Source organism: Zonotrichia albicollis, chromosome 7 (genome assembly GCF_047830755.1).
Source record: "Zonotrichia albicollis isolate bZonAlb1 chromosome 7, bZonAlb1.hap1, whole genome shotgun sequence".
In the NCBI taxonomy this organism is placed as follows: domain Eukaryota; kingdom Metazoa; phylum Chordata; class Aves; order Passeriformes; family Passerellidae; genus Zonotrichia; species Zonotrichia albicollis.
Genome location: NC_133825.1, coordinates 12,055,930 through 12,082,916, shown reverse-complemented (window position 1 = coordinate 12,082,916; position 26,987 = coordinate 12,055,930). Strand labels below are relative to the sequence as shown.

General features: G+C 54.6%; 3 protein-coding genes across 3 annotated transcripts in view; 1 reads left to right on the top strand and 2 right to left on the bottom strand.

Annotated features, from left to right (window-relative positions):
* Positions 1-26,987, top strand: part of LOC102071274 (uncharacterized) — a 242,938-nt gene that overhangs the window by 201,413 nt on the left and 14,538 nt on the right. The window lies entirely within an intron of this gene.
* On the bottom strand, positions 3,440-12,978 carry LOC102065868 (uncharacterized). Its single transcript, XM_074544335.1, has 3 exons — positions 12,816-12,978; positions 5,138-5,203; positions 3,440-4,985 (listed from the first exon to the last, which is right to left on the bottom strand). Exons 2-3 carry the CDS (start codon positions 5,157-5,159, stop codon positions 4,063-4,065), a joined length of 945 nt encoding a protein of 314 aa, XP_074400436.1. The 5' UTR covers positions 5,160-5,203; positions 12,816-12,978; the 3' UTR covers positions 3,440-4,062.
* On the bottom strand, positions 18,019-21,307 carry LOC141729630 (class II histocompatibility antigen, B-L beta chain-like). Its single transcript, XM_074544342.1, has 4 exons — positions 21,164-21,307; positions 20,433-20,702; positions 19,563-19,813; positions 18,019-18,191 (listed from the first exon to the last, which is right to left on the bottom strand). Exons 1-4 carry the CDS (start codon positions 21,246-21,248, stop codon positions 18,159-18,161), a joined length of 639 nt encoding a protein of 212 aa, XP_074400443.1. The 5' UTR covers positions 21,249-21,307; the 3' UTR covers positions 18,019-18,158.

Genomic DNA, 26,987 nt, shown 5'->3' with positions numbered 1-26,987 from the left:
TTGTGACTGGTTTCAAACATTTGAAAATTGTTATAAAAGTAATATTGTTTTAATTAATCAACCATTTATGAAAATTGTTATGATAATCAATATTAAATATGTTTGTTTATTGTTTCCCTTTTTCCCCTCCTTTTCCCATCCTTTCTTTTCCTTCTCTCTCTTTTTCCTCTCTTTCTGTCATCTCTATTTTTCCGGGTTATGCTACCAACGTACTGCGAATTCTGCAGACTCATCAATGATGCTCCAGAGTTCTGCTGATGAAGATCCCTCAAGACAATCGTGAGTAACGGTGTCGTGTGAGAGTCTGTCCGGATTTTCCCTCATCTGCCTCATGATTGTCATTGGGGGACCACTGAAGAGAAGACCCCCCCTGTCTGAAATCTCTGGCTCCAAGGGAGAAAGTCATGTGCCTGAGACCTGAGAGCACAGTGCTAAGCCATTGTTCTCACAGGTGTTGTTTGCTGTGTGCTACACTGAGCCCAATGAGAAGAAGAAGGGGCACCGTGCCCTTTGTGCAACAACAGCCTTGGGAGCTGTCCCACCTCTCGGCCTGGCTGGACTTCTCCTGAGTTTCAGGTGGTCCCCCCACAGAAGACCCTCACCTGTTTTACAACCACCGGGACAGACAGACTGAGATGGAAGGAGCCTCTCCATCAAGGACTGAGACATGGAACCCCCATGTGAAAAGGCCCCTCTGCTCCTTCCAAGGACTGGGACTGAAACCCCCAGCCCGGGGCAGGTGTGTGGGGGAGGCAAGCTGACCAAAGCGAGATGTTTGCCTGCAGGTTGTGACCGCTGGACCAAGAAGACAATGGCTCTCGTTTGCTGCTGAGAGCATCGACTACCTGTTACATCTATTCCTTATTGTATCTGTTTCCCCTCCCTTGCAATTTCCAATAGAGTTATCATAATAAAAACCTCTGAGTTAGCGAGAGACTTTGAGATCTCTCCGACCTAACAGGCGGATCCTCGACTGGACTGGACCAAAGGACTTTGTCTCTACATTTGGTAGCTCTATCCCCTCTCTCTTTCTCTCTCTCTTTTGTCTCTCTCTTCCCCCATCTTTTTCTCTCCCTTAATCCCTCTATCGCATTTTGCTGTGGTCATTCAATAAAGGTGCATTTGTTTCGATTATCATTGCAAACCCCCTTGTACTGTGTCGGTTCGTTTTGCACCCTGAGATCAAATCCATGAACCATCACGAAACCCGTCCGTGAGGACGGATCGTGACACCCCCTGAGGACCCCTCCCCAAATTCCCCCCCAAAGCCCCCCCAGCACCCCCAGACCCCGCTAAAACCCCCTCAAGTTCCCCCCACACCCTCCCCAAATCACCCCCAAACCTCCTCAAGACCCCTCCCCAAATTCCCCTCACGACCCCTCCAGGACCCCTCACCTGTCCCTGCGCCTCCTCAGCAGCTCCCGGAGCGCCCCGTCCTCTCCCAGCGCCTCCCCCGCTCTCTCCAGCGCCTCCCGCAGGACCCGCCCGAGCCCGGGGCGGCTCCCAGGGGTCCCTGAGGGGGTCCCGGGGGCGGAGGGGGGAGGAGGCGCCCGCTCCATGCCCGGCCCTGGGGTCAGGCGGCGCCGCTTCCAGCTCGGCTCTCATTGGCTGGAGCGGAACGAGGAGGGCGGGAGTTTCTTAGGGGAGTTGGCCGGTGATTGGTTGGTTTCGTAGAGGGCGCGGTGATTGACAGTACATGGGCGGGGGAGGCGGGCTTTGCCGAGGGGAGGCGTGTGGTGATTGGTTTGATAGAGGCAAAGAAGGCGGGAGTTACAAAGGGGAGACACCCGGTGATTGGTTGGTTCAGCTTAAGAGAGGTGGGAGTAGCTTAGGGGAGGAGTGCAGTGATTGGTTGGTTTGGGGCGGGCTGCGCTGTGATTCATTAATTTGGGAGATGAAGCGTGGTGATTGGATGGTTTGGAGCGGGGCACGTCGCTATTGGCTGGGAAATGCCCAGCATTTTTTACGGAACAAACCCCGTTTTTTGGAGAAAAAGTCTTGGATTTTTAAGGAAAAATTCCCAATTTTTGCAGCAGACACATTCCCAGATTTTTTGAACCCCCGTGACGCCAAATAACCCAAATAACCCCAAAATACTCGAAATAAACCCCAAAGAACCCCAAAAAACCCCAAACAAATCAAGATAATCCTTGGGAAACAAACAAAAAAGTCAACCTAAACCCAAAAATCCCCAAATGATATCAAGTACACCTAAAAAAACCCCATATACACCAACATAAACCCCAAGAACCCCAAATGATTCCAAATAAACCCACATAAACCCAAATAATCCCAAGCAAACACAAATACTTCTAAATACACCCAAATAATTCCAAATAACCCCAAAACAACAGAAATAAACCAAGTAAAAACCAAGATAAACCCTAAATAGTCCATAAATAACCCCAAATAAACCCCCAATAAAGCCCAGTTCCTCCCATCTTCACCCCAAACCAGATCCCGAGCAATCAAAACGCGTGGCACTGATGACGTTGCACTTGCTGGGCACAAATTCAGAGCACTGGCCCCGCCCAGCGATTTTCAGCCAATCAGCGCCCGGCCGGACTCTGACTCACAACTTGCCAGCCACAGACCAAGGCCTCTCAATGCGGTAAACAATCACAGACAGCGCGGGGTAATTTCCAGCCAATCAGAGCGCGTCTCGCTGATGACTCATCAGTTACGAGGAGCGGAACTTGGTGAAGGGGGGGAAGGTGACCCTGGGGATAGGCTGGGTACCCCAAATTAATCCAAAACGGGGTCGGGACCCCAAATCGGAGAAGGAGGGGCCTGAAGCCCCTAAAACCAAACAATGGGGAGGGGATTGGGGGAACGATTGGAAAGGGGAGAGTGGGGAAAAGAGGGGGGTGGGAGACCAAAATTGAGCTGGGAGGGAGATGGGACCCCCAAATTGAGGTGGGAGGGGGATGGGATCCCAAAACTGAGCTGGGAGGTGGATGTGACATCCCAAATTGGGCTGGGAGGGAGGTGGGACCCCCCCAAACAGGATGAAGGCAATTTTGTTCCTGGAATATGTAAAGTACTTTATGGATATGCAAAAAGTCGATAAATATGCAACAGGCTGATGTCATGGGAGACAAGGACAACTGAGCAAAAGTTGTTATGGCCACCAAGACTCCCCTAGTTATTTTCGGGGACACCCCTAATTAGTATGGTTTTCATTACATCAGCCTCTTGTATATCCATAGACCCTCATGCATATCCATAAACTAATTTACATATTTTAGGAACTATATTACACGGCCCATCCTTGGGGGGGGTCTCCCCATTTCAGGAGCCTCCACTGATATAGAAAATGTAAACTCCCTTGCTTTTACTACTACTATTATTAGCAGTAGTAGTAGTAATAAAAATAATAATAAAATTATACTATAAAAATATTAAATACTTTTGAAATTAATGAGCTTTCAGGCAAAGATATGGGAATAGAAATAACAGTTCTTTATTAAGAAGAATTAAAAATACAAATGCAGTAGTACAACCAAAAAAAAAAACAGTGAAAGAGTCAGAATCCTCCGGGAATCCAGTGAAACAAGTTCATCCTCTTGGAATACACTGGGAATAGGGCTGATCCTTTGGGAATCTATTTCTTAACTCTGAAAGGCAGGTGAAAGGCAGGGCCATGGAATTTTTACAGGACATCCCAAGGGTGGAGTTGGGGTTTGGGTCAGGGGAGGAGTTCTTAGCATCATAAGGAGGGTGAGATCAAATTCCTGACTCTTAGCAACAGCAGCACTCCACACAGAACGCATCCCCAAAATCCTAAATTCCCTCTAAAACAACTGAGAAATTATGGAACTTCAGATATATTCAATGAATTTCCTTCATTTAAACGAGTTTGGGTTGTTTTTAAAGGATGAAGGTGAAGCAGAGGAAGATTAAGGCCAAACCAAAAGGCGAAGCAGCCAGGTGTGTTCCCAACATGGATCACAGGGAATGTGAGTGACCAGGGCTGTGCCCAAAGTGCCTCCTCCAGTGGGGGATGGAGCTGGAGCAGCGCACGAAGCTCTGCCCGCACTCAAGGCACTCGCAGGGCTTCCCTTAGTGGTGCCTCCGTTGGTGTTGGGTCAAGGCAGAGCTCCTGGAGAAGCTCTTCCCACACTGGGGACACTCGTAGGGCCTCTCCCCTGTGTGGATGCGCCGGTGCCTGATGAGATGGGAGTTGCGCTTGAATCCATTCCCGCAGTCGGGGCAGCGGAAGGGTCTCTCCTCTCTGTGAATCCGATAGTGCAGGAGGAGATGGGAGCTGGTCGGAAACCTCTTCCTGCATTTATCACACTCGTAGGGCCTCTCCCCTGTGTGGATGCGCTGGTGTCTGATGAGGTGGGAGTTTTGCCTGAATCCCTTCCCACAGTCGGGGCATTGGAAGGGCCTCTCCTCTCTGTGAATCCGATAGTGCTGGAGGAGACTGGAGCTGGTCTTAAACCCCTGCCCACACTCGGAACACTCATAGGACCTCTCCTCTCTGTGTGTCCTCTGGTGTACCATCAGGCTGGAGCTCTGGCAGAAGCACATCCCACACTCTGAACACTTGTACGGCCTTTCTCCAGTGTGGGTCCTCTGGTGCTCGTTCAGGATGGAGCTCCGGCTGAAGCTCTTCCCACACTCCCCACACTCGTAGGGCCGTTCCCCAGTGTGGATCCTCTGGTGCACAATCAGGTCGGAGTTCCACCTGAAGCTCTTCCCACACTCCATGCACGTGTGGGGCTTCTCCCCACCATGGAGCTGCTCATGGAGCACCAGCCCCCAGCTCTGGCTCCATCTCCGGCCGCCTTCCCGGCCCAGGCTGGCTCTTTCCCCCTCAGATCCCTGCCAACTGCGTTTGCAGCCCTTCCTCGTGCGGCATCTCCAGGGCTTTTCCTCCCTGTTGCCTTCCTGCGCCGTGGAGCCGCTCAAAACGGCCTCTTCCACCAGGTTCTGCCACGGGCATTTGTCCTCCCTGCTCTCCATGCTCAGCTCCTGCTCTGGGGGAGGAAGGACAAGGGCAGGATGGGATTTGCCTCCGTGCCACAGGCAAGGGCAAGGAGATCCCCCAGGGCTGAGCTGCAGCCGGGGCCGTGCTGGGCTGGGTGATGGAGCAGCACAGAGGGGAAAGGGGCACTGACTTCCTCCTCACCTGCCTCAGTGTCCCAGGGCATCTTCCTCTTCCTCGCAGCCTCCCTGGGGTTGGCAATGGGCAATCCTGATTTAGGGAAAACAAGGGATGAGAGCGTTTGTAGGAGTGTCGGGAGGTAGGACGGTCGGGACGGACGGAGACGAGAGAGCTCTGCAGCCAAGGCGTGGAACTTGCGGTTTATTGCAAAGGGCCTGGGTGCAGGGCCCTGCTTGGAGCTGCCAGGCACAGCTCAGAGCAGGCCCGAGAGAAGAGAGGCGTAGAGTGGGTGAGAGGGTGAGAGAGTAAGAGGAGAAGAGCGTAAGAGAGTAAGGTTCGCGTTACAATACAATAAATTTTCTTCTGTGTTGAATATTCTATTTCTCACTTAGCAGACCAGTACACAATACAAATCCTACAGCATTTACATACAGCCTGTAAAAGTCATTACATCACCATACTGTGTTACATTTTAAACCCTAAAAACTCCTCTTTGGATCCTTTCTGCTGAGCCAGTAGGGTCTGCTCTGACCCTTGGATCTGTCTGCAAGAAAAGCGAATTGTTTCATGAAAAGGGGATTACCTTCAGTCGGGCCACACCATTGTTTTCCAGTTGTTCACTAACTGATGTATCTCAAAGCTTGCTTTCATTTCAATCTTCCTTACACTTTCTATATTCTCAAAGTCTTTTGCCAGACAATCATATTTATAAGGCTTTCCTGTTTCATCTTCCCCAACACACATTGAGTTTGAAGGTCCCTGTGCCCGAGTCCATCTCTAGAATCACTGGCCACCTGAGCTCCAGAAAAACCTCCCAAACACCCAGATTCAGCCCTGAAAAAGCCTCCCAGGAGTTCCCCGTCCCTCGTCCCTCCCCTCTGGTGTTCAGAAGTTCCCCCCTATCCCAGCTGCTGGGGGTCATGCTTGGATTGGGGGTCCCCCTTCTCCTCGGTGCCCGCCCTGCCCAGGCTGCTGACAGCCCCAGCAATGCCAAAGCTCCCCCTGCTTCGCTCTCCCCATTTCGGGATGCCGGGGCTGTTTGGGCTCCCGGGCTCCCTTCTCCCCTCATTCTCTGCTCGGGGCTGCAGCGGCTCCAAGGAGTCTCCCCTGCCCCTCTCCAGGCTCTTGAGGCTCCCGCCAATGGCGGCGCTCCCCCCTCTCTGGGCTCCCCACTTTGGGCTCCTGGGGGACACAGGGCTCTGCTCCTCCAGGCTGCCTCTGCCGGCAGCCACCACCGGCACCCCCCGGTGTCCCCCCAAGGGGCCTTTTCCGCTCAGCCTTGGACTCCTTCATTCTCCAAACATCCCCAAAAACGCAGGGACTCCCCGGGATATCCAGGCCAAGCTCCCCCTCCCCGCTCAACAGCGTGATGGGGGGGGGCGATGATCCCACAGGTGGGGGCTGCGAATTCAGGCAGGGATCGACAGCGTGGTTCCCTCAGCTCAGCCTCCATCTGCCTTTGTCCCTCCTCTTCCTCTTCCTTCCACTCCTCCTCTTCCATCCCTCCCCCTGCTCCTCCTCCTCCCTAACCCCACCTCCTCCTCCCCCTCCATCCCTGCCCTTCCCTCCCTCCTCCTCCTCCCCCAGCAGCAGCCACACCCTCGCTGCCCCGTTCCCGCAGCCCTCGCAGCCGCGGCAGGAGCGGGGATGGAGTCGGGACAGGTCGGGATGGGCAGCGCGGGGCTCTCGGCTGCTCTAGCCGCTGCGGGCGGGGGAACCCGGCCCGAGCCAAAGGAGAGGCAAACTGGGAAAACTGGGGGAACATCACAAAGTTAAGGATGCAGCAGAAAATGGAGCTGAAAGAGTTATGTTAACATTAAATACCAAACGATGAAAAAATGGAAATTCCAAAGTTTACGGAAGAGGAGAAAAAAGAACTGAAAAAAACAGGAAGGGAACAAGATAAATCCGGGAAATGGAAACTTCTTGATAGAAGACAATTTCTTAATAAAATGTGCTTCTAAGAAAATACTAGAAGACATGCATCAAAAAACCCACTGGGGTACTCAAGCTTTGTGCGATCATTTTTTAAGGAACGATGGGTGCACTGGCATTTTGGGAGTTGCATAGGAAGTAACTGAAAGATACTTAATTTACAATACGATAAATAAAAAGGTGAAGAGGAAAACAATATTAGAGGACATGAGGTAGGTCATCGACCATTTCGAAGTATCCAAGCATAAGTTTAGATTTGTTAGGCTCTGGATTTATTTGTAAAAAATCCCATTTAATATACAAGAGAATATGCCATATATTAGACAGAGGATTTTAGAAGAATAAAAATCTTTGAAGTATCACAAAGACCCGAGAAAAAACAAGAAAATAAAAAGGGAAATGAAAGGGAAGGGAACAAGAGGAAAAATCAGAAAGAGAGTGGAATCCTCTGCAGCTCTTGCCCCCTCCGTTCGCGGCCGAGGCGGCTGTCCCGGTCCCGGCTCGCTGCCCGCCTCAGCTCCGCCTGCCCCGCTTTCCATCCCAGCTGCGGCCTCACTGCCCAGGGCAGCTCCACCCGCCCCGGCGCTGTCGCTCAATTTGTGTGCCCTGCTCCCACTGCCTGGCCCGCCGCCGCTCTGCCGCCCATGCTGGGCAAGATGGGGGTTGCTCTGTCCTGCCGCCTGCTCCGAGGTCACCGCGCCCAACGCACCCAGGGGGGGTCCCAGCCATCCCATCCCCGGCTGCCCTGCCCGTGCCACCTGCGCTGGGCACCGCCGCTGCTGCCGGGCTCTCCCACCTGCCTTTGCTCTGCTGGGAGCTGCCGGATCAGCCGCTATCAGCCATGGGGGGGCTGCCCACGCTCCGCCTCGGGCTCCACGGGAAGATCCCCCTCTGCCGATTCCGGCAGAAGACCCTGCCCACACTCCCACCGAGCCTCGGCGGGATATCCTCCCCTGACCCCGTCCTGTTCTGAGTTACATCCCCTTGGTCACGACAGCTCCGGCTGTTCAGGGAAACTCTCTCTCTCTCTAGAGGAAGCACCTTATCCAAACACTAGGAGCTCAGTTAAAAGGCAGCCCTCTCCAAATTCTTTCTCAAAACACGGGAGAAAGGCCATAGAAGGTAAAAAAGTGAAAGAGTTAGATGAAGGGATTGCTCTATTTCCGTTCAGAGAGGTTCCCATGGGAGGGATGCGCTGCCCCGCCCCGCGGGAGCCACCAGCGCCCCTGCCGGCCGTGCCCGGAACTGCACCCAAGAGGAAAGCGCCGCAGCCCAAAGGCCGGGACTGGCTCCGGGCTCTGTTTGCTGCCAGTGCCACAGCTGTTGCTGTTTGTTTGCTTTATTATACACACTAGTAAAGAACTGGTATTCCTATTCCCATATCTTTCCCTGAGACCCCTTTGGTTTCACAAGTCTAAAAATTAAGAGGGAGGGGATTTGCATTCTCCATTCCAAGAGAGGCTTTTTCTGCCTTCCCTGGCAGACACCTCTCTTGTAAAGCAAGACAAGCACCCACAGGCACTGAGGGGGCTGCAGGAGGGGCACAAGAAGGCCCTGCAGCACTTGGGCACAAAGGCACAGCAGGTGAATGCAAGAAGGGAGCACCAAAAGGCCAAGCTGAAGGCAAAGGCCAGGGCACAGTTCCTACAGCCCCTGAGGGATCAAGCTCAGGGCCCAAGGGGGCCCCAGCACCCAGGGCACGGGCTCGGCCACAAGCACCTGGCAGAGGCATTGCCCTCCTCGGCAGGGGAGAGCCCACCCAAACAGCCCCTGGCAAGGAACCAGGGCTCCAGCTGCAGGGCACAAGGACACTGCAAGCACAGACAGCAGCACCCTCAGCACCGGCAAGTCCACCCCTTGATGGACATGGATCGGCAGGGCTGTCACAGCTCCCATCACACCAGGGACCCTCCACACTGCAGCCCTTGAGAACATTCAGGTGGGTCTGCATTCAGAGGAGGCATTTCCTGATGGACACAGGGGCCTCTCAATGCACTCTGAATCTTAGACCTAAGGGGGAAATTAGTAAAGGAATATTTTAATTTTTAAGGGAATGAGTGGGAAAGATGAGCAGGTATGATTTGTTCAACCACTATTAGATGCTGTGGTGGATCGGTTTGAATTAAATGAATTGCTTTTTCTTCCTCCTGTGGTTGTAATTAACTAGGAAGGAATTTGTGAGCTGGATTTTAATACTGTAAAAGGGGATACAGAGGCTAGTTGTTTTCTACCTCTGAGTGAAAAGATTGACAAGGCCTATGCTGAAGTGAACCCCAAAGCGGGGCAGTCCCAGGGAAATAGGGAAAATTAGATATGGAGCCTCTACAAATTCCTTTAAAGCAACCAGAACAGGTGGTTTCCAAAACCAATACCCTGTTCCAAGAGAGGGAAGGAAGGGCTCACAGCCCGGTATTGAGCCCCCGTTAAAGGCAGGGCTTTTGGAGCCAAGGATGTCTCCCTACAACACTCCTATCCTGCCAGTCAACAAACTGGATGGATGGACAAGAGAAGGAAACACAGAATTTTGAAGTGTTAAAATAAAGATTAACTGAGGCGGCTGGCCTGGACCTTCCAGACAGAGAAAAAGAATTTGAATTATAGGTGGATGTTAAACAGGGTCTTGCCAAAGGAATTCTTGTGCTAATATATTCAACTCTATATAGGATCTCCTACAGTTCAAGTCTGGCATCAAGTTAAAGATCTGACAACCAAAAGCCTCTACTTGGATGAGCAGGGCTCAGTTATTACAGTATGAAACTTGTTCAATGGCACAGGAGGATTCAGAACTGAGGACAGGGCAAGGGTTTAACCCAGCCTCCTGTTTGAACAGCCTGGAGAGGGGCTGGCAAGGAACCCAGGACTGCACTCAGGGACAGAGCTCCAGACCCAGGCTGGGAGAGATTGATGATGGGACATTCCCTGGCCTGAGGGAGAAAATGTGTTTGTGGATGGCTCTGCAAGGGCAGCAGAAGGTAAAAGAGCTACAAGACCGGCTGTTATTAAGGAAGGGGAATCAGACACAGCGCAGGTCACCGCCCCATGCTCAGCTCAACCCGCGCAGCTCTGGGTGCTTGTGAGAGCCTGGCACTGAAATGCCCTGAGCAGGAAGGCTTCAATATCTTCTGCTGACACCATGGCACCTAACAGGGGGGCAAAAGCAATTCTCACTGCTTCAGCAACCACTGGACCAGATATCAAGGGATATTCTCCCACCACAAGCTGGGCTGGCACAGAGCCCGCCCTGGCACTTTGCTGCTGCCAACACCCAGCCAGGACATCGGCTCCTGCCTAAGGAGTGCAAAGCAGCACCACTGGTGGCCAAGGGGCCCATGCCAAGTGTCCCCGAGGCCAGAAAGAGCCGCCAGCACAGCTCAACACGGGGGGACCCCTCAGCCTGGCCTCAAGGGCTCTGAAGCCCCGGAGATTTGCACTTCCCGCCTGCAGCAGGAGGATGGGAGGCCGCTCCTGAGCCTGCCCTGAAGGCAACGCAGCAGCAGCCAGGGCTCCACAGCGGGCCAAGCCCCTGCGCCTGCCCACAGATCCTCGGCTGGAATCCTCTGCAATCCTGGCCACCCTCCTCTGCCATCTCCAGCCACTGGGGCCAAGCCTTGCTGCTACTGCTGCAGCTTCAGCGCTGCCTGGGCCTGCACTGCCACAGCTGCTGGGGAACACCAGGGCACAATTCCACTCTGGGGCTCACTCACACCCACACTCTGGGCTGCCTGCCATTGCACTGCTGCAAAATGTACCGATTTCGGTTCTTTTAAACCTTATTTCTCTACTCAGGCTTGGTTTTCTTTGCCTTGTGGAAATTAATTTAAAGGTTTTTTTCAAGGGGTGTTACACCACTCAATGGAGATGAGTTTAACACCTGAACAGACTGGGAACAGCACAAAAGATACCCACAGAGATAACGACCAGCAACAAAACATCAACATTGCCCAGCAGCAGGAAGGGAAGCTTCATTCCAGGCAGCCTGCAGAAGAGCTTTAGAAATGCAAATGAACACTGCTGGGCAAAGTGTGGACAATGCACCTGGGTCTCTTGCCTGGGGTAGGAATTGGGCTGATTCCCTCTGCCCCTCACCCCAAGCTCTGCCTGCTGGCACTGATGGAATTTGCACAGCTCAAGGCAGAGCCCAGGGGGAGGATATCTGACCCTGCAACGGAAACAGGTGAAGCTGCAAAGGGAAAGAGCAAATGGACAACGTTGGGAAACCTTCACTTTAAATAAATGGGGGGGGGAATCATCCCTCTGCCCACTCCAACATGTGTTGTCACTGTCTGTGTTATACAGGGTATATTAGAGCAGAGATGTTCTTGCTGCCACAAGCTCAGGAAAATCAGTTGGGAATCCAAGTATTTCATGATTCAATTAGAGAAAAGTGGTAAATTGATGAAGTCTTGGCTGAATGGAGCCCCCAAAAGGGGGAAAAGATGAACGGCCAGCAGAACAAATCCTACAACACCATGGACCAGCCCCTGGGAACTCGAATCAATTCATACCAGGAGCCACAGAACCCATTTCTCATTTCAATGGCATCATTAGATTACAAGCTGCCCTCGCAATAATAACCAATCAGACAGCTCCAGCTCCTGACCTTCCTGCCGACCGATCCACTGAAATGAGGAACACAACACTTCACCATGGGATGGGATCAGATCATCTGTTATCAGAAGGAGTAGGAGTTTGTGGAAAATTAAATGACTCAAACTGCTGTTGGCAAATAGATCACAAAGGAAAAGTGATGAAACAGATAACAAAGGAAAGAAGAAAGCAGCTCATCTACCAGTCCAAACGTGGAAAGAATGGGAATGGGACACGGTTTTGTGGCTCCCTGGCAGACTATGTGTTAAACGAATGCTGTTTCTCCTCTGATGTGCTGCAGCAACAACATCTTTTTACCATGCTCCACACCTTGAGAGTGCAGCTCATTCAGCAGCTGAGCGAGGGGATGCAAATGGCAGCCAGGCCTCCTGATCCAGAAACGGCTACAGAAGGACTGGGAATGAGGGCACTGAGAATAATCGCAAAACCAAAGAAGACTCAGTAAGGAAAAAAGAAAAAAAAAAATTCACTGAGCGAATCTTCCCGGAGATTGGGTCAGGGAGTCGTAGATAAGGAAGGGAGAAACCATCAGTTTCAAAAACTCTTACTAATTAACACGGACCGCTACTCAGACAAAGTCCCACTAAATTCCTGAACTTCGACAAGAATAAAAACTTAACAGAGCCGTGAATATCGGCTGTTTTACAGAAGTGGGGATGCACAATAACGAGGACGTGCAGTTGGCCGATCGGGAGGTCTGAACCTTCCAAGTACCTCAGCCAGTGGGCAAAGGGAGAGGGAGTCACAGCCGGGAAAATGAGGATAAAAAGGAGGCTGCGAACTACAACAATGGCAGAGAGCGCACGGCAAATGCCCCACGGCCTCTCCCTCTGCTCAGCAATAAAATCACTTTTACAGGACTCCTCTGTCTCCTCTGGGCACAGAAACCTCCGGCCACGGGAATTTCCCCGCACAGCCGCGAGCACGGGGCAGCCCCCTCTGTCCCAGCCACAGCAACGGGGCCGAGCCAGCACTGCTCCGGCAGCGGCTCCTGCCGAGGCAGCGGCCGCAAGGAGACCGCGGGCAGCCGCTCCCGCAGCGCCCTCACGCCAGCGGCAACACGGGCCGGACGCGGCACAACGAACCCACCCGAGCCCCCTGCCGTCCCCGAGGCCCGCAGCCAGCCCCGAGCCCCCGCACAACCCAGCGCGGCTCCCACCTGCGCTGCGGCCGCCCCCGAGCTCCGCCGCCGCCTCAGCGCGCTCCGGCCGCTGCCGCCACTCGCGGGACCGCACACGCGCCCCCGACAATGGCGCCACTGCCCAGCCACAGCTGCCCTCAGCCCGCCACCGGGGCCCTGCTCCGCCCCGCTCCCACCAATCAGCGCGCCACAACCACGACTGACGGCACCATCGCCCAATCCCAGCCAGGGGCGGGTTCTGCGCACGGCACAGCCCCGCCCCGCGCTCTCAGGCTCCCCCCCGGGCTGCGTGAGGGCAGAGCCGGACCTGAGGAACAGCCCTGGAACGGGCCTGGGCCCGAGGGGGATTGAGCTGAAAACACAAAGAAACTTCTCCGCAGCTCCCGGCACGGCTTTCCCGGCACTGCGGCTCCGGTGGCTCTGGCTCAGTGGGAAGCCCTGGAGCCTCATTTCTCCTACCCCTAATTAGGAGCATCAGTGCATCGCTTTGGTTTCCCCCAAAAAGGGAAAATCGCCCCAAACCTCTGTGGATGAGTGGGGGAGGGGAGAGATTTCTGGCAGAAAACTCCAAAAACTCAAAGCAGGATAGTGAGGAGTAAGTGAAGACCCTTAAATCCATCTTTCCCCCACGCCTCCCTCCTTCCAGCTGCACCTCCTACCCCGGCAGTGCCGCAGACAGGGAATGGGGCCGGGCTCAGTTCATGCCCCGGGGCTTCTCCCTCTGTTCAGGGACAGGAGTCGTTCCCCTGCTGCACCCTGGGCTCTCTCCCACCGGAGACTTCTCCAGGAACTTCTCCAAGCTGAGTCCATCCCACGGGGCACAGCCCCCTCCAAGTGCTGCAGCGTGGGTCACTGTGCCCTGGGGTCAGTCCTGCCAGGACAGGCTGCTCCAGCGGGGCCCTCTGGCCATGGGGTCACAGCATTCTCTCAGGCATCGCCGTGCTCAGCATGGCTGCTCCGGGGGCTGCCGGGGGATCTCTGTATCCCCATGGATCCGCAGGGGGATCTCTGCAGCCCCGTGGATCTCTGCATCTGCCACTGGCGTATTTGGAGGCACCAGGAATAGGCTGAGCCCTGCGTGAAGCTCTTCTCACAGTCGCCAAACCCTTCCCAGCACATGGAGGGTTTTACCCCCTCACAGCTCCCCGGGCTGCTTTTGCAACCCCTCCTCGTGTGGGATCTGTGGGGCTTTTCCTCCCCGTTGGATTCCTGCACTGTGGAGCCGTTCCAAATGGCCTCTTCCACGAGGTTCTGTCACAGGGATTTGTTCTCCCTTGTCTCTATCCGCAGCTCAGTGCCTGGGGGAGGAAGGACAAGGAGAGGAAGAGACAGGGAGAAGGGAAAAGGAAAAGGCAGGAGGAGAGGAAGGAACAAGAAGGAACAAGGGAGGAAGCAAATGGGAAAGGAACGTGGATGGATGGACAGAATGAGGAGAGGAAGGAGGGCGGACAAGGAGAAGATGGGATTTGCCTCCATGGCAGAGGGAAGGGGAAGGAGATCCCCCCAGTCCAACCCTGCCAGGATGGCGTTGGCAGTGAGGCTGTCCTGCAGCGATGCTGGGCTGGGAGATGGAGCAGCAGAGAGGGGAAAGGGGCAGTGATTCCTCCTGCCCTGCCTGGCTGTCCCAGCCTGGAGCGTCCTGGCGCTGCCGAGGCCCTTGGAGCGTCCGGCACTCCGGAGCCCAAAGCTCACGGCTGCTTTATAAAGCTGACAAAGTCGGCAGGATGGGTCTGGGTATGATCTGCAGCAAACTGGGTTTATTGGTACAGGAACAGGGCACAGAGCTGAACAGGGCCCAGGGACAAAGACAGGGCCCAAGCTGAGGGCACAGGGGTTTTTTATATGGGGTAGTGAGGGTGGAGCTGAGGGTCAGGGTCCAATGGATATGGGGGAAAATGGTGCAAAGGAGGGGTTAAGGGTCGGGTCAGCTAATGGGGAAACAGGGGCAGAGGAATGCAGTAAATTAGGGCCAATAGAGGGACAGAGAGGGAGAACATTCTAAGGACTAACCACAAATGGGTAACAGGGGTTGAACTAGGGTAATTAGGCAAACGAGCAATTGGGGTAACATAACTTTCCATAAATCAGCATGTGCCTGCAGAGATGTATGGGAGAAGCAAGCTTCTCACCATAACCTTGAAATCTACTCTTCTTATTGGGGACCAGTCCTCCATGGGTGGGAGATTAAGACTCCCATGGGACTCCACACCAGTGCATTTTCCTTTCCTCGCAGCCTCCTTCTCCTCCGTCCGAAGTTTAGGATTGACAAATCCTGGCTTTGGGGGAAGAACAATGGGTGAGCACCTTGGGTTTTGTGAGAAAGGAACCTCACTCGTTACAATTTTTGAAAGTTTAATAAGGAATAATAAAGGGACAAACCAGTAACAGCGCTGGGTGCTTGGCGATGGCCAGAGGCACACCGGTTAATCACAGCAACTCTTCTTGTCTAGTTTTTCCATTTTGTTGTTCAAATACATATTCATAATGGCTATACATATTCAAACATTTTTTTTAACTCGTTTACATGTTCCAGGAATTCTTTAGGTTGGGTTGACCCCCAACTCGCCTTTTTAGAGCACGTGCAGGAATCGTGGATTGCTGTTTTGAGGGCTGTGTGTCACTGCCCCACAAGGGCCCCTGTTCTGTGGTTTCAGCAGGTGACAGTTATTGACAGTGGAAGGGTCAGTGGCAGGGGTCCTCATCACATCCCTTCCTTAAATGTTATCTGACCATGCAGAGGGTTTTAGCTATTTCCACAACTACTTTAAATGAACATCAGCTACTTCACAACCATCTCAGAGTTATTATTGTCAGTTATTTACAAAAATAAAAGCAGTTATTATTTCACAACTACAGCTATTTCTGCAAAAGTTAACATTATAATGGACAACATCTGGCATCCACTGTAATATTTTGCAAAAGCCAAAACTATAATGTATGTTTTTCATTCTGTCCACAGACTAAAATATCATCCACAAATGATGTTCTGAGGATATGAGCTACACAGGGGCCAGGGCATTGTCCACAAAAAGCTGACAAATTATACTACAGCAAAAGCAGTTAAAAGTGATTACAAACTGTATTCTATCAAAATCGTTGTGATTAAGAATATTTTGCAGAAGTCAATACATAATAGCAAAAGCCAACACTACCCAGTTATTTATAACAAACCCAGGGCAGGTTTTTCCCTTGCATGGAGCACTTGGGCCTTCCCCAGGCCCCTTCTGCCCTCGTGCAGAGCCGGTGGCATTTTCCAGCACACCCAGTTTGTAACCAAGAGCCGGGTGCAGCCGAGAAGGCTCCAAGCGCCTTCTTCCAGGCTGACTCTGCAGGTGCCGAGGCTGCTCTGGGCTCTGCCAGGGCTCTGCTGGGGCTCAGCTCTGGGCCAGGCTGGGCCCGCTCTCCCCTCACATTGCTCCGGGCAGCTGAGGCACAGCGGGAGGAGGAAGGGACACGGCAAGGCAGTGGAGGGTTAAGAGAGTTTTTATTCAAAAAACTGCCATAACAAACAGGCTGTCCTAACTACTGTAAACTAACTACAACTGCTAACTACCATAACTGACTACCAGTGCTAACTGCCATAAATAACTAGTTGTCCTGACTACTGTAACTGAAAGCTGTCCTCAAGGGCTTCATCTCCTCCGCTGCTCCCTCAGTTGCTTCGCTGCAGTGATCACAGGGGTCAGGCTGGAGAGAGGCTTGGCTGATGATAAAAATGGGTGCTGCCCAAAGGATAAAAAGGAAAGAAATAAACTGTTATTTTCCAGAGTCAAGTTCCTCACAGGCTCTGTTGCAACAGGACAAAGGGACATGGTTTGAAACTCAGGAGAGGGAAGCCAGCTCAGATTGGATCTAAGGAAGAATTTTTTAACCAGCAGAGTGGGGAAACACTGACAGAAGAAGCCCAGAGATGTGGGAGGTGCCTCCTCCCTGGAACTATCCAAGCTCAGGTCAGGCTGAGCCCCCTGAGCTGCTTGAAGATGTCCCTGCTCGCTGTGGGGCACCAGGCCCAGATGAGCTCCAAAGGAGCCTGCCCAGCCACAGCAGGCGAGGATTCTGCTTGCTCTGCGTGTGGAACGCAGCCAGACTGGAGACTGTCGGAGGGGGCCCCACAAGAAAACCCCTCCCTGGCGCTGCTGCTTCCCCTGCAGCCCCTGGCCCTCAGCTGCAGCAGCTCCTGGGCAGCCCAGCGCCGCTCCTCGTCCGGCTCCAGGCTGCACTCGAGGCAGTCCCGCAGCAGAGCCGACAGGCGCCGGGGCTGCTGCAGCTGCGGGCTCCCGTTCTGCCGGATCCGAGCGCGAGCCTGCAGGGAAAGCAAACTCAGCGCTCTGCCAGCTCCCTTCACACCCACACGGGCTCACATCCACCCCGGGCCTCAGCCCCAGCTCCAGGGGCACTTTCCTCCCTGCCACAGATGCTGCTCACAGCTCATTTTGCTATGCCAGCCAAAGAACCCAAACCCTGGGGCTGCCACAGCCACCGCAACATCCAAATGATCTCGCCTTGAGAGCCAGTTGCATTGGCTGACTCTGTCAATAGGAACCTCCATCAGAAATAGCACATTTTGCTTCTCCAAATATGGACACCAGCTTTACAGGCCATTTTCCAGAGTCAGTGTTGTCTGGAGGATTCTTACATCAAGTGCATCTCTGCAGTGCCACTGACGCTCAAGTAAATGCATTCCTAATGCCCCATCCCAGAAACTGCCAGGCAAGAAACAGGAGGTTTGTGTTGCTGAAAGCTCAGGCTTGGTGACACAGAGAAAGTAGCTTGGACTAGGAAAGAAATATGTTAGACTATGGGGATGTTAAACAATCATCTTCATGTTCTCAACAAGTTTCCCAGTGAGAAGGATCAGGGGGGAGATCATCTTGCAAAATGTCTTTTAGAAGCTCCTGCAGAAATCTTGTTTTGTTTGGGGCTGGGATTTGGGGTTGGTTTGGGGTTTTCTTGCAAGGTAACATTAGACCTGATGCACTTGCTTCATATTTCCAGGTCATCCTCACAGCCAGAAGAGCTGCAACAACATAAAGCCTAAAGCAAATTGTTGCTAGAGACTGAGGAATATTCTCCTGTGTGGAGGCACAAGTCCTCTGGGAATTCCCTTCCCATGTGCAGAAACCTCCAGCTGCTGCTCCCAGTGCAGGGTCCCCCTGTGCTCACAGGCTTCTGCAGCCACTGCAGAATTTGCCTCTTACCATGGCCGCCGTTTTCCTGAAGTAAGGAGGTTCTCCTTCCACCATCCTGATGGTCCCAATGCCAAAGGCCCAGATGTCCACCTTGGGGCCTTAAGGAGATCTGGTCACAACTTCTGGGGCCATCCAGTGAACAGTGCCCACCATGGAGCTGCGCTGCTCCTGCTCAGGGCTGAGCTGAGCGCAGAGGGTAAATCAGCTGAGGACAGAAACAAACCCTGTCAAAGGCAGCTGGAATGAGGAAACCAAGCACCAAGATTCCCCACTCTCAGTCTGAGAGTGCAGTAGTGAAGTCAGCTGGAAAAGCCCTCAGGGCTGTAGCCAAGGAAAGATGGAACTGGACCCTTCAAGAAACCATTGAGGAAGGGGCGGGGGATGTGAGAGAGAACAGGGGAAGGAGGCGGGCGGAGAACCGGCGGTGGGTGGGGAGCGATTGAACCGGGGAAAGAGAAGGGGAAGATGAGAAGAGGAGCAGAAACAAGAAAAGTAGCGGGGATCTCCCAGCCTTCATCGAGGTGTCCACGGGGGGGCCAGGAAGATGTGGAACCCCCAGCCAGGTGTGTTCCCAGCACGGGGGCTCTGACCCTGGGGGGCGCCCGGGATTATCCAGCGTGGATCCTCCCACGGGGGATGGAGATGGAGCGGCGCACGGAGCTCGTTCCGCACCGGGCACTGCGGCATCCGCGGGCAGCGACCCCTCCCCCCGGGCCCAGCCCCCACCCTTTGTCCCCCTCCCTTTGCCCAAATCCGTCCCATCGCCCCCCCATAAACGGCCCCGGGTCCAACTGGGAAGCTGTATTTGGAGCACTGGGAGCAGGCACTGGGCGGGGGCAGAGCGCCAGCGGGGCTGGGGGGACACGGGACCCCCCCAAAATCAACGGAGCGGGGACGGAGCGGGGGGTCCCGGCCGGGCCCGAGCCCACGGGGAGGGGCTGCGGCCGCCGCCGGCTCAGGAGCTCTGTGGGCAGAGAAAAGGGGGTGACACCGGGCTGGGGGCCCCGGCGGGAGCGCACACGCTCCGCCACGGCGGGGACGCCACCCCCGGCACCCGCCCTGACCTTCTTGCGCAGGGAGACGCCGAGCCCCAGCGCCAGGAAGACCAAGCCCAAGACGAAGCCCCCAATCCCCATCAATATCTTGATGCGGGCAGCGTCCGGCGGCATTTCTGGGGGTTCCTCAGGGGTCAGCACCCCCAAAACCTCTCACCGACACACCAAGGCGCTCCGAGCGCCCCGTCCAGGCTCATTCCAGTCCCTCCCACTCGCATCCAGCATCCTCCAAATCCCCTGCCCTTTGCACCCAGCGCCCCCAAACTCCCTCCCAGTCACACCCAGTACCCCCAAACTCCCTCCCAGTCACATCCAGCGCCCCCTTCAACCCCATCCCACCCTCCCCAGCATCCCCCAAACCCCTTCCCAGCCCTTGCCCAGCCCCCAGCCCCTCTCCCAGTCCCAGCCCGGCTCTCTCCAGCTCCCTCTCAGTGGCTCCCAGCACAGCCCAGTGGCTCTGCCAGCGCCCCCAGGGGCTCCCCCGTACCCCAGTGCCGCCTCAGGGGCTGCTCCAGGCTGACCTGCTCCACCTGGCAGTGTAGCTGAGCCCGCGCCGGGGGGGGGTTTCCAGCAGCACCAGCAGCTGGTAGGTCCAGTCCCCGTTGGGGACCACGTCGGTGGCCACCAACGTGCTCCGAGAGCTCCTGCTGGCCCTGGAACCACCTCACCTGGATGGCAGCAGGGTAGAAATCCATCACGGAGCAGAGCAGGCGGCCGGGGCCGGGCTGGGAGCTGGAGGGGGGCACCAGCGAGATGGACACGTTGGGGGGCACTGGGAGAGAGCGAGGAGAGGGCTGGGTTTGGCTGGAGAGGGACTGGGAATGGGCAAGGGAGGGACTGGGAGCGATTGGGGTGGCACTGAGAGAGACGGGACATGGTGGGGCACACTGGGACGGATGTTGGACGTCTGCGCTTGAACGGAGAATGAACTGGGAATTAATTTGGAATGGATTGGGAATAGGCCGAGAAGAGGAGGCAGGGACTTTGGAAGTACTGAGAGCGACTAGGATGGCACTCGGAGGGATTTTGGTGGCCCTGGAATTAATTGGGAACGAAGTGCGCGGCACTGGGAGGCCGAGTCCAGCGCGGGGCCTTCGGGATTTCAGCGCCAGGGACTCTGCATGGCAACCGATGAGTCATCAGTGAGACGCCCTTTCATTGGCTAAAAGGAGCCGGCTACACGGACAACCGGGATGGACACGCCGGGCAGGCACAGGGATGGACTGGGACGGACTGGGAGAGCCACGGGGGTCACTGGGTGGGACAGGAGGCCCCGGGGTTGTTCCGAAGGAGGGCTGAGGGCTCTGGGCTGATTCTCAGAGATGTTTTGAGGCCCTCCAGGGTCATTGGCAGGGCAGGGCCCGAGGGGACACGCTCTGCCCCGCGCTCACCTCGGTGCCCCGTGAGGAACGGGGCAGCAAGCTCGTAGCCGGCCCGGCAGAACGTGTCCACCGCAGCCCGATTATCCTCCAGTATTTCCGGGATTCCGTTGCAGCACCGAGCCTGTGTCTCCCCATAGGGGGTGTCCCCCACGAACACCCCCACGTCGCTGTCGAACATCATGTACTGCTTCCGGTTGTAGATGTACCTCCTCACAAACCTCACCTTCTCCGTACCATTAATGAAGTGACACTCTCTCGTTCTCATCTCCTGGAACACCCCTGTGAGTGCAGAACACAGATCCGGGGCTGTCCCCAGCACGCCCCCAGCGCTCCGAGGGCCACCCTGGATCCCCACTCCGCACCCCCTGTGCCCCACGGCCGCCATGGGACCCTCCTGCCCGCGCTACCGCTTCCTCTTTGCCGCCCTTTCCCCATTTCCTCTTTCACATCCGCTCCCCGCCCACCTTCGGCCGCTCCCAAATCACTTTTGGGGTCCCATTTCCCCATTTTCCCACAAATCCCTCAATCTCCAGCCCCCTCAGTTCAGTTTTGGGCTCCCCCCTCGCCTTTTCCCTCCTTTCCCCACCCTCTCCTACCCCTCCCTCCCCTCCCCCCACCCCTCAGCCCCTCCCGCTTTTCCTTTGGGGGTCCCCTTCTCCTCCTCCTCATTCCGGGCTCCCCCTTCGCCCCCTTTTCCCCCTTCTCCCCCCCTGTCCCAGCCCCTCCCGCCCCCCGCTCACCCGAGAGCTCCGCACCCGCAGCCGGGGGGGCTCCCAGCACCACCAGTGCCACCAGCAGGGCCCCAGCTGCCGCCCCTCGCCCCATGGCCGGGGCCGGGCAGGGAGCAGCAGCCCCAAAGCCGCCGCGCTGCGCTGGGAGCGCCAGTCCGGAGCAGGGCGGGCTCGGCAGCGCCGCGCGCTCTCATTGGCTGCCGCCGCTTCTGGGCAGCGATCGGCCACGGGCTCTGCCCGGCAACCGATGAGGCAATCAACGCCCCGACCTCTCATTGGCTGCATTGCCGCCTGCCTGCGCTCCCATTGGCTGAAGCTTTTCCGGGACGCTGCAGCCCCGAGCTGGGGGTTTTTTGGGCAGGGGGAACCTTGGGGCGCTGGGCAGGTGGGAGTTCAGGTGAGCCCAGCAATGCGTGCCCAGGTGCGCGGCATCTCAGGGCAGCTCGTGGCGAGCAGTGATGCTGGCCCGATGCCAGGCACCCCCAGAGCCGCTCTGTCCCTGCCCCCCGCAGCCGCACAGGGGCTTAAAATGGAACCGAGGATTCCTGCGTGGGGACAAGGACCGGGAGAGGTCCCTCAGCAAATCCAGCACGGACACAACAGACCCGGCCTGGGCACACGGAGGGAATTTATTACTAACCAAATCACAGCAGCACAAGGAGAAGGGAAAGAAATCTCCCAACACCCTCCTGCCCAACACGGATCACCCAGAACAGGGGTCACCAGGGCTCTGCCCAACGGGGGTCACTGGGGATCATCCAGCGCGGATCCTCCCATGGGGGATGGAGCTGGAGCAGCGCACGAAGCTCTTCCCACACTCGGGACACTCGCAGCTTCAGACTCTGGGCTACCACCCTGCTGTCTCTCAGTCCTGATCAGAATTGATAACTGTGGTCAGAAGGCGCCGTCAAAGGCCCCTGAGGCTGGCAGTGTCCTGCCTGCAGCAAGGAGCAGGACCTGGAAGATCTTCTGTCCCTGGAACTGGATTGCCTAAAAGAGCAACTCACCATCTGGTGACTGTCAGAAAACAGTTCTCAAGAAGATTTCTTTCAAATATTTTCCTTCAAAAAATATCCACTGGTCAGGATTATCAACCTAATGGTTTAGAAAAAGAAACCAGAGATGAACTAATAAGTGCTCTACTCTAGTACAGGTAGCAGACCCCATACATTCAGTAACAGACACAGAGCTGATGCACTCTGGGGGAAAATGCATCACCTGCCTGATGGCAGGGCCCTTGTGGAACCTGCAGGTCTGAGGCAGAAAATGGAAAAGGATGAAATGCATTCTTTTCCAGGTCTTTAGACACCCATTTCTCACCTCAGGTTTTGACCTAAAGCAATTCAGTGTGGACTATTGGGATTTGCTCCAGCCCAATTCCTTCGTGTTGGGTCTCAGTTTTCTCTTGCACACCTTGCATGGCAGAGGGCTGGTGGCTGCTGTGCTGCTCTTGGAAGGGTCGATGCACCCAGGTGTTTGTGAACGCTGCAGGCAGCAGAGATCTCCTGTCTGGGCTGGCTTTCACTGCCAGGGCCTAAAGCGCTGCTTCTTTCTTCTCTGCTCTTTTGTCTCCAGGGCTTTCGGAGCCGTTTCTAAAGGACTCGACAGGGCCCCTGGAGGAGAGGTCAGTGCCAACACGCCCAGCACTGCCGGCAGCTCTGCAGGGCTTTCCCCTCTGCTGGGAGCTGTGGCTGCAGCTCTGGGGGCCAGCAGAGCTTTCCTGCCCAGGCTGCTCCTCTGCAGACAGAGCAGGGTCAGCCTGCAGAGCACAGCTGGGACAGACTTGGTCCTTCTCAAGTGCCCAAGGAATGCAAGGAGGGCAGCGGTGTCTGTCAGAGCAGGACACCCTGGCTTGGTCTTCATATCTAAAAGTGTGAATGCATCAGCTGCTGGAGACTGAGGCCCCATTAATCTTCATCCCAGAACAGGATCTTCAGACAGGAATATTGTTTAGCTGTTTTTCCATCCTGCCTTTCATCTTCAGAGGGAACCTCAAGGCCTATTTAGGGAGAGATCCTGCTTGGGCTCAGTTTGGGGTATTAGTCCAACTTCAGCTGTTCACAGAGGGAGAGGGAGAGAAATGAGAAGATGGATGTCCAGAGCAAAGCTCTCTCCTAAATCCTGCAGTTGTGTTTGGGTCTGGTGTCAGTGACAGCCTGTGACAGGCATCACCTGAGCAATGAGTGTGTGTGTCTGCTTTGTTGTGCAATCCCAAACAGAGCAGTTGGATCTGAAATCATGACCAAATCCCATAGAATTGCTAAAGGGTTCCTGGCTGTTTTACTCTGTTTTCACAGAACCAGAATTACCTCCTCCTTGCAAAATGTGTTACAGTAATATTATTATTATTATTATTAATAATAATAATAATATAATAATAATATAATAATAATAATAATAATAATAATAATAATAATAATAATAATAATAATAATAATAATAATAATAATAATAATATTAGTGTTGAGGCCATTATAGAAGACTGTAGGTGCAGAGAATGTTGTTAGACCTTTGAGGCTGACAGCTGAGGGACCATTTCTGCAGAGCTTGCAAGGCCAAATGTCTCTGGCATGTGTCCTGTAAGCAGCCCCCAGCTGGCAGAGCAATGGGCTGTGGGAATGGCCCTTGCTGAGCTCTGCTGTCCCATCCCAAGGTAGTTGGGCCCAGCCCGGCTCCGACTCACTCCGTGTTTGCTGTGGCCTCCTGCCACAGACTCCTGCAGTTAAAGGGCTGCAATGTCCCTTCAGGTGGCCATCAAGAAAATGAGTCTCAGAGGGCAGAACAGGGAACGAGCTGTGAATGAGATCCTGCTCCTGAAGGACAAGAAGAACCCCAACATTGTCAACTCTTTGGACAGGTGAGTGCTTCAGCTCTTATCCTGTGCCCGGGCCCTACGTTAACCTTTCCTGGCATCCGGAGTCTGTAGCCTGTTTGGAAAATGCCTGACCCAGCCACATCTTCCCAAAACAACAGCCTGGCAGTTCACTCCCTCCATGTGCTTTGGTTTGCTTTGCTTTGGTTTTTCCTTCAAGTTCCTCCCCATTTGCTGTGTCTTCTAACAAGTGCTGATAAACCACAGCAGAAATTATTTCTCTTGGCTTCTTCTTCCCAGCCCTTTTCCATTGCTACAGTTGCCAGGAAGATCAGGTTCTTGTGTCCAGAAATGCCTCATTTGCCCAGTTTTCACTGGCCTTGCCTGTTTCTGAAGGGACTTTCTGAAAGGTTTTCTGACTGCTTTTGTCCCAAGTGCTGCACAGCCTCCTCCCCTGGATAACCCTGGCAATTGTGTTGCCTTGTTCTGCAGGGAATGGTGGAACTGATGAGTTCAGGAGCTGAACCAGCTGGGGCCAGGGGTTGTGGTTCCACATTGATCTGGGCTGTTGCTAAACTGCATTTTTCACCTGCTTGCCATCTAAGGCCTCTTCTTTCTCACAGGTGTCTCCTTCTCCTTTAGACTGTGCAGATTCCAAGGGCTGTGCAGCCTGGCAGGAATGTCTCTCCATCTGATTCTGTCCTCACTGACAAGTGACCTGGAAACAAAACTCCACTCCAGGCTTTTCCATGGGGGAATTGAGCTCTGCATGCTCATCTCCATGCCATTGCTTTCCTCTTCCAGCTTCCTTGTTGATGGAGATCTCTGGATGGTGATGGAATACATGGATGGAGGAACTTTGCGGGACGTTGTCAGACAGACACGCATGGCTGAAGGAGAGATGGCAGCTGTCAGTCGGGAGGTGAGGGATCCTGCTTGTCACTCCATGGCTGGGACACGATGGTCCTTTCAAACAGGGCGTGAGAACAGGAGTGGCTCCATGCTCAGGCCTTTGTTTCTCTGTTGTTTGTGTGAGCTGGAGAAGAAAGAGCCTCTGCAGTGAACGGCCTGCCAGCATCACTGCACTTCTGCTCTGTTCTTGTTCTCTCTCCTGCTGTTGTGGTACTCTCTGTCTGGTTTGGATTTGATTTGCTGTTCTCAGCTTTGCCTTGAACCATTTGCCTGGAGCTTGTGTGCACTGCACTCCTGGCCTGTCACAGCAAAGCCGCTGCTGGCACAATTCTGGACTGTCCTTTCTTGTGTGATATATTCCGGCCGTTGGTTTTTGCCCTGGTGTTTCTTGTTCTCTCTCAGTGTCTGCAGGGCCTGGATTTCCTCCATTCAGAGCGGGTCATCCACAGGGATCTGAAGAGCTCCAACATCCTCCTGGGCATGGATGGCTCTGTCAGGGAATCAGTAAAAGCCACTGCATGAAAGCTGAGGGTTTCTTGCAGGGTCCCATTCCATCTTTCCTTGGCTACAGCCCTGAGGGCTTTTCCAGCTGACTTCACTACTGCACTCTCAGACTGAGAGTGGGGAATCTTGGTGCTTGGTTTCCTCATTCCAGCTGCCTTTGACAGGGTTTGTTTCTGTCCTCAGCTGATTTTGGCCTCTGCGCTCAGCTCAGCCCTGAGCAGGAGCAGCGCAGTTCCATGGTGGGCACTGCTCACTGGATGGCCCCAGAAGTTGTGACCAGATCTCCTTAAGGCCCCAAGGTGGACATCTGGGCCTTTGGCATTGTGACCATCGGGATGGTGGAAGGAGAACCTCCTTACTTCAGGAAAACGGCGGCCATGGGAAGAGGCAAATTCTGCAGGGGCTGCAGAAGCCTGTGAGCACAGGGGGACCCTGCACTGGGAGCAGCAGCTGGAGGTTTCTGCACATGGGAAGGGAATTCCCAGAGGACTTGTGCCTCCACACAGGAGAATATTCCTCAGTCTCTAGCAACAATTTGCTTTAGGCTTTATGTTGTTGCAGCTCTTCTGGCTGTGAGGATGACCTGGAAATATGAAGCAAGTGCATCAGGTCTAATGTTACCTTGCAAGAAAACCCCAAACCAACCCCAAATCCCAGCCCCAAACAAAACAAGATTTCTGCAGGAGCTTCTAAAAGACATTTTGCAAGATGATCTCCCCCCTGATCCTTCTCACTGGGAAACTTGTTGAGAACATGAAGATGATTGTTTAACATCCCCATAGTCTAACATATTTCTTTCCTAGTCCAAGCTACTTTCTCTGTGTCACCAAGCCTGAGCTTTCAGCAACACAAACCTCCTGTTTCTTGCCTGGCAGTTTCTGGGATGGGGCATTAGGAATGCATTTACTTGAGCGTCAGTGGCACTGCAGAGATGCACTTGATGTAAGAATCCTCCAGACAACACTGACTCTGGAAAATGGCCTGTAAAGCTGGTGTCCATATTTGGAGAAGCAAAATGTGCTATTTCTGATGGAGGTTCCTATTGACAGAGTCAGCCAATGCAACTGGCTCTCAAGGCGAGATCATTTGGATGTTGCGGTGGCTGTGGCAGCCCCAGGGTTTGGGTTCTTTGGCTGGCATAGCAAAATGAGCTGTGAGCAGCATCTGTGGCAGGGAGGAAAGTGCCCCTGGAGCTGGGGCTGAGGCCCGGGGTGGATGTGAGCCCGTGTGGGTGTGAAGGGAGCTGGCAGAGCGCTGAGTTTGCTTTCCCTGCAGGCTCGCGCTCGGATCCGGCAGAACGGGAGCCCGCAGCTGCAGCAGCCCCGGCGCCTGTCGGCTCTGCTGCGGGACTGCCTCGAGTGCAGCCTAGAGCCGGACGAGGAGCGGCGCTGGGCTGCCCAGGAGCTGCTGCAGCTGAGGGCCAGGGGCTGCAGGGGAAGCAGCAGCGCCAGGGAGGGGTTTTCTTGTGGGGCCCCCTCCGACAGTCTCCAGTCTGGCTGCGTTCCACACGCAGAGCAAGCAGAATCCTCGCCTGCTGTGGCTGGGCAGGCTCCTTTGGAGCTCATCTGGGCCTGGTGCCCCACAGCGAGCAGGGACATCTTCAAG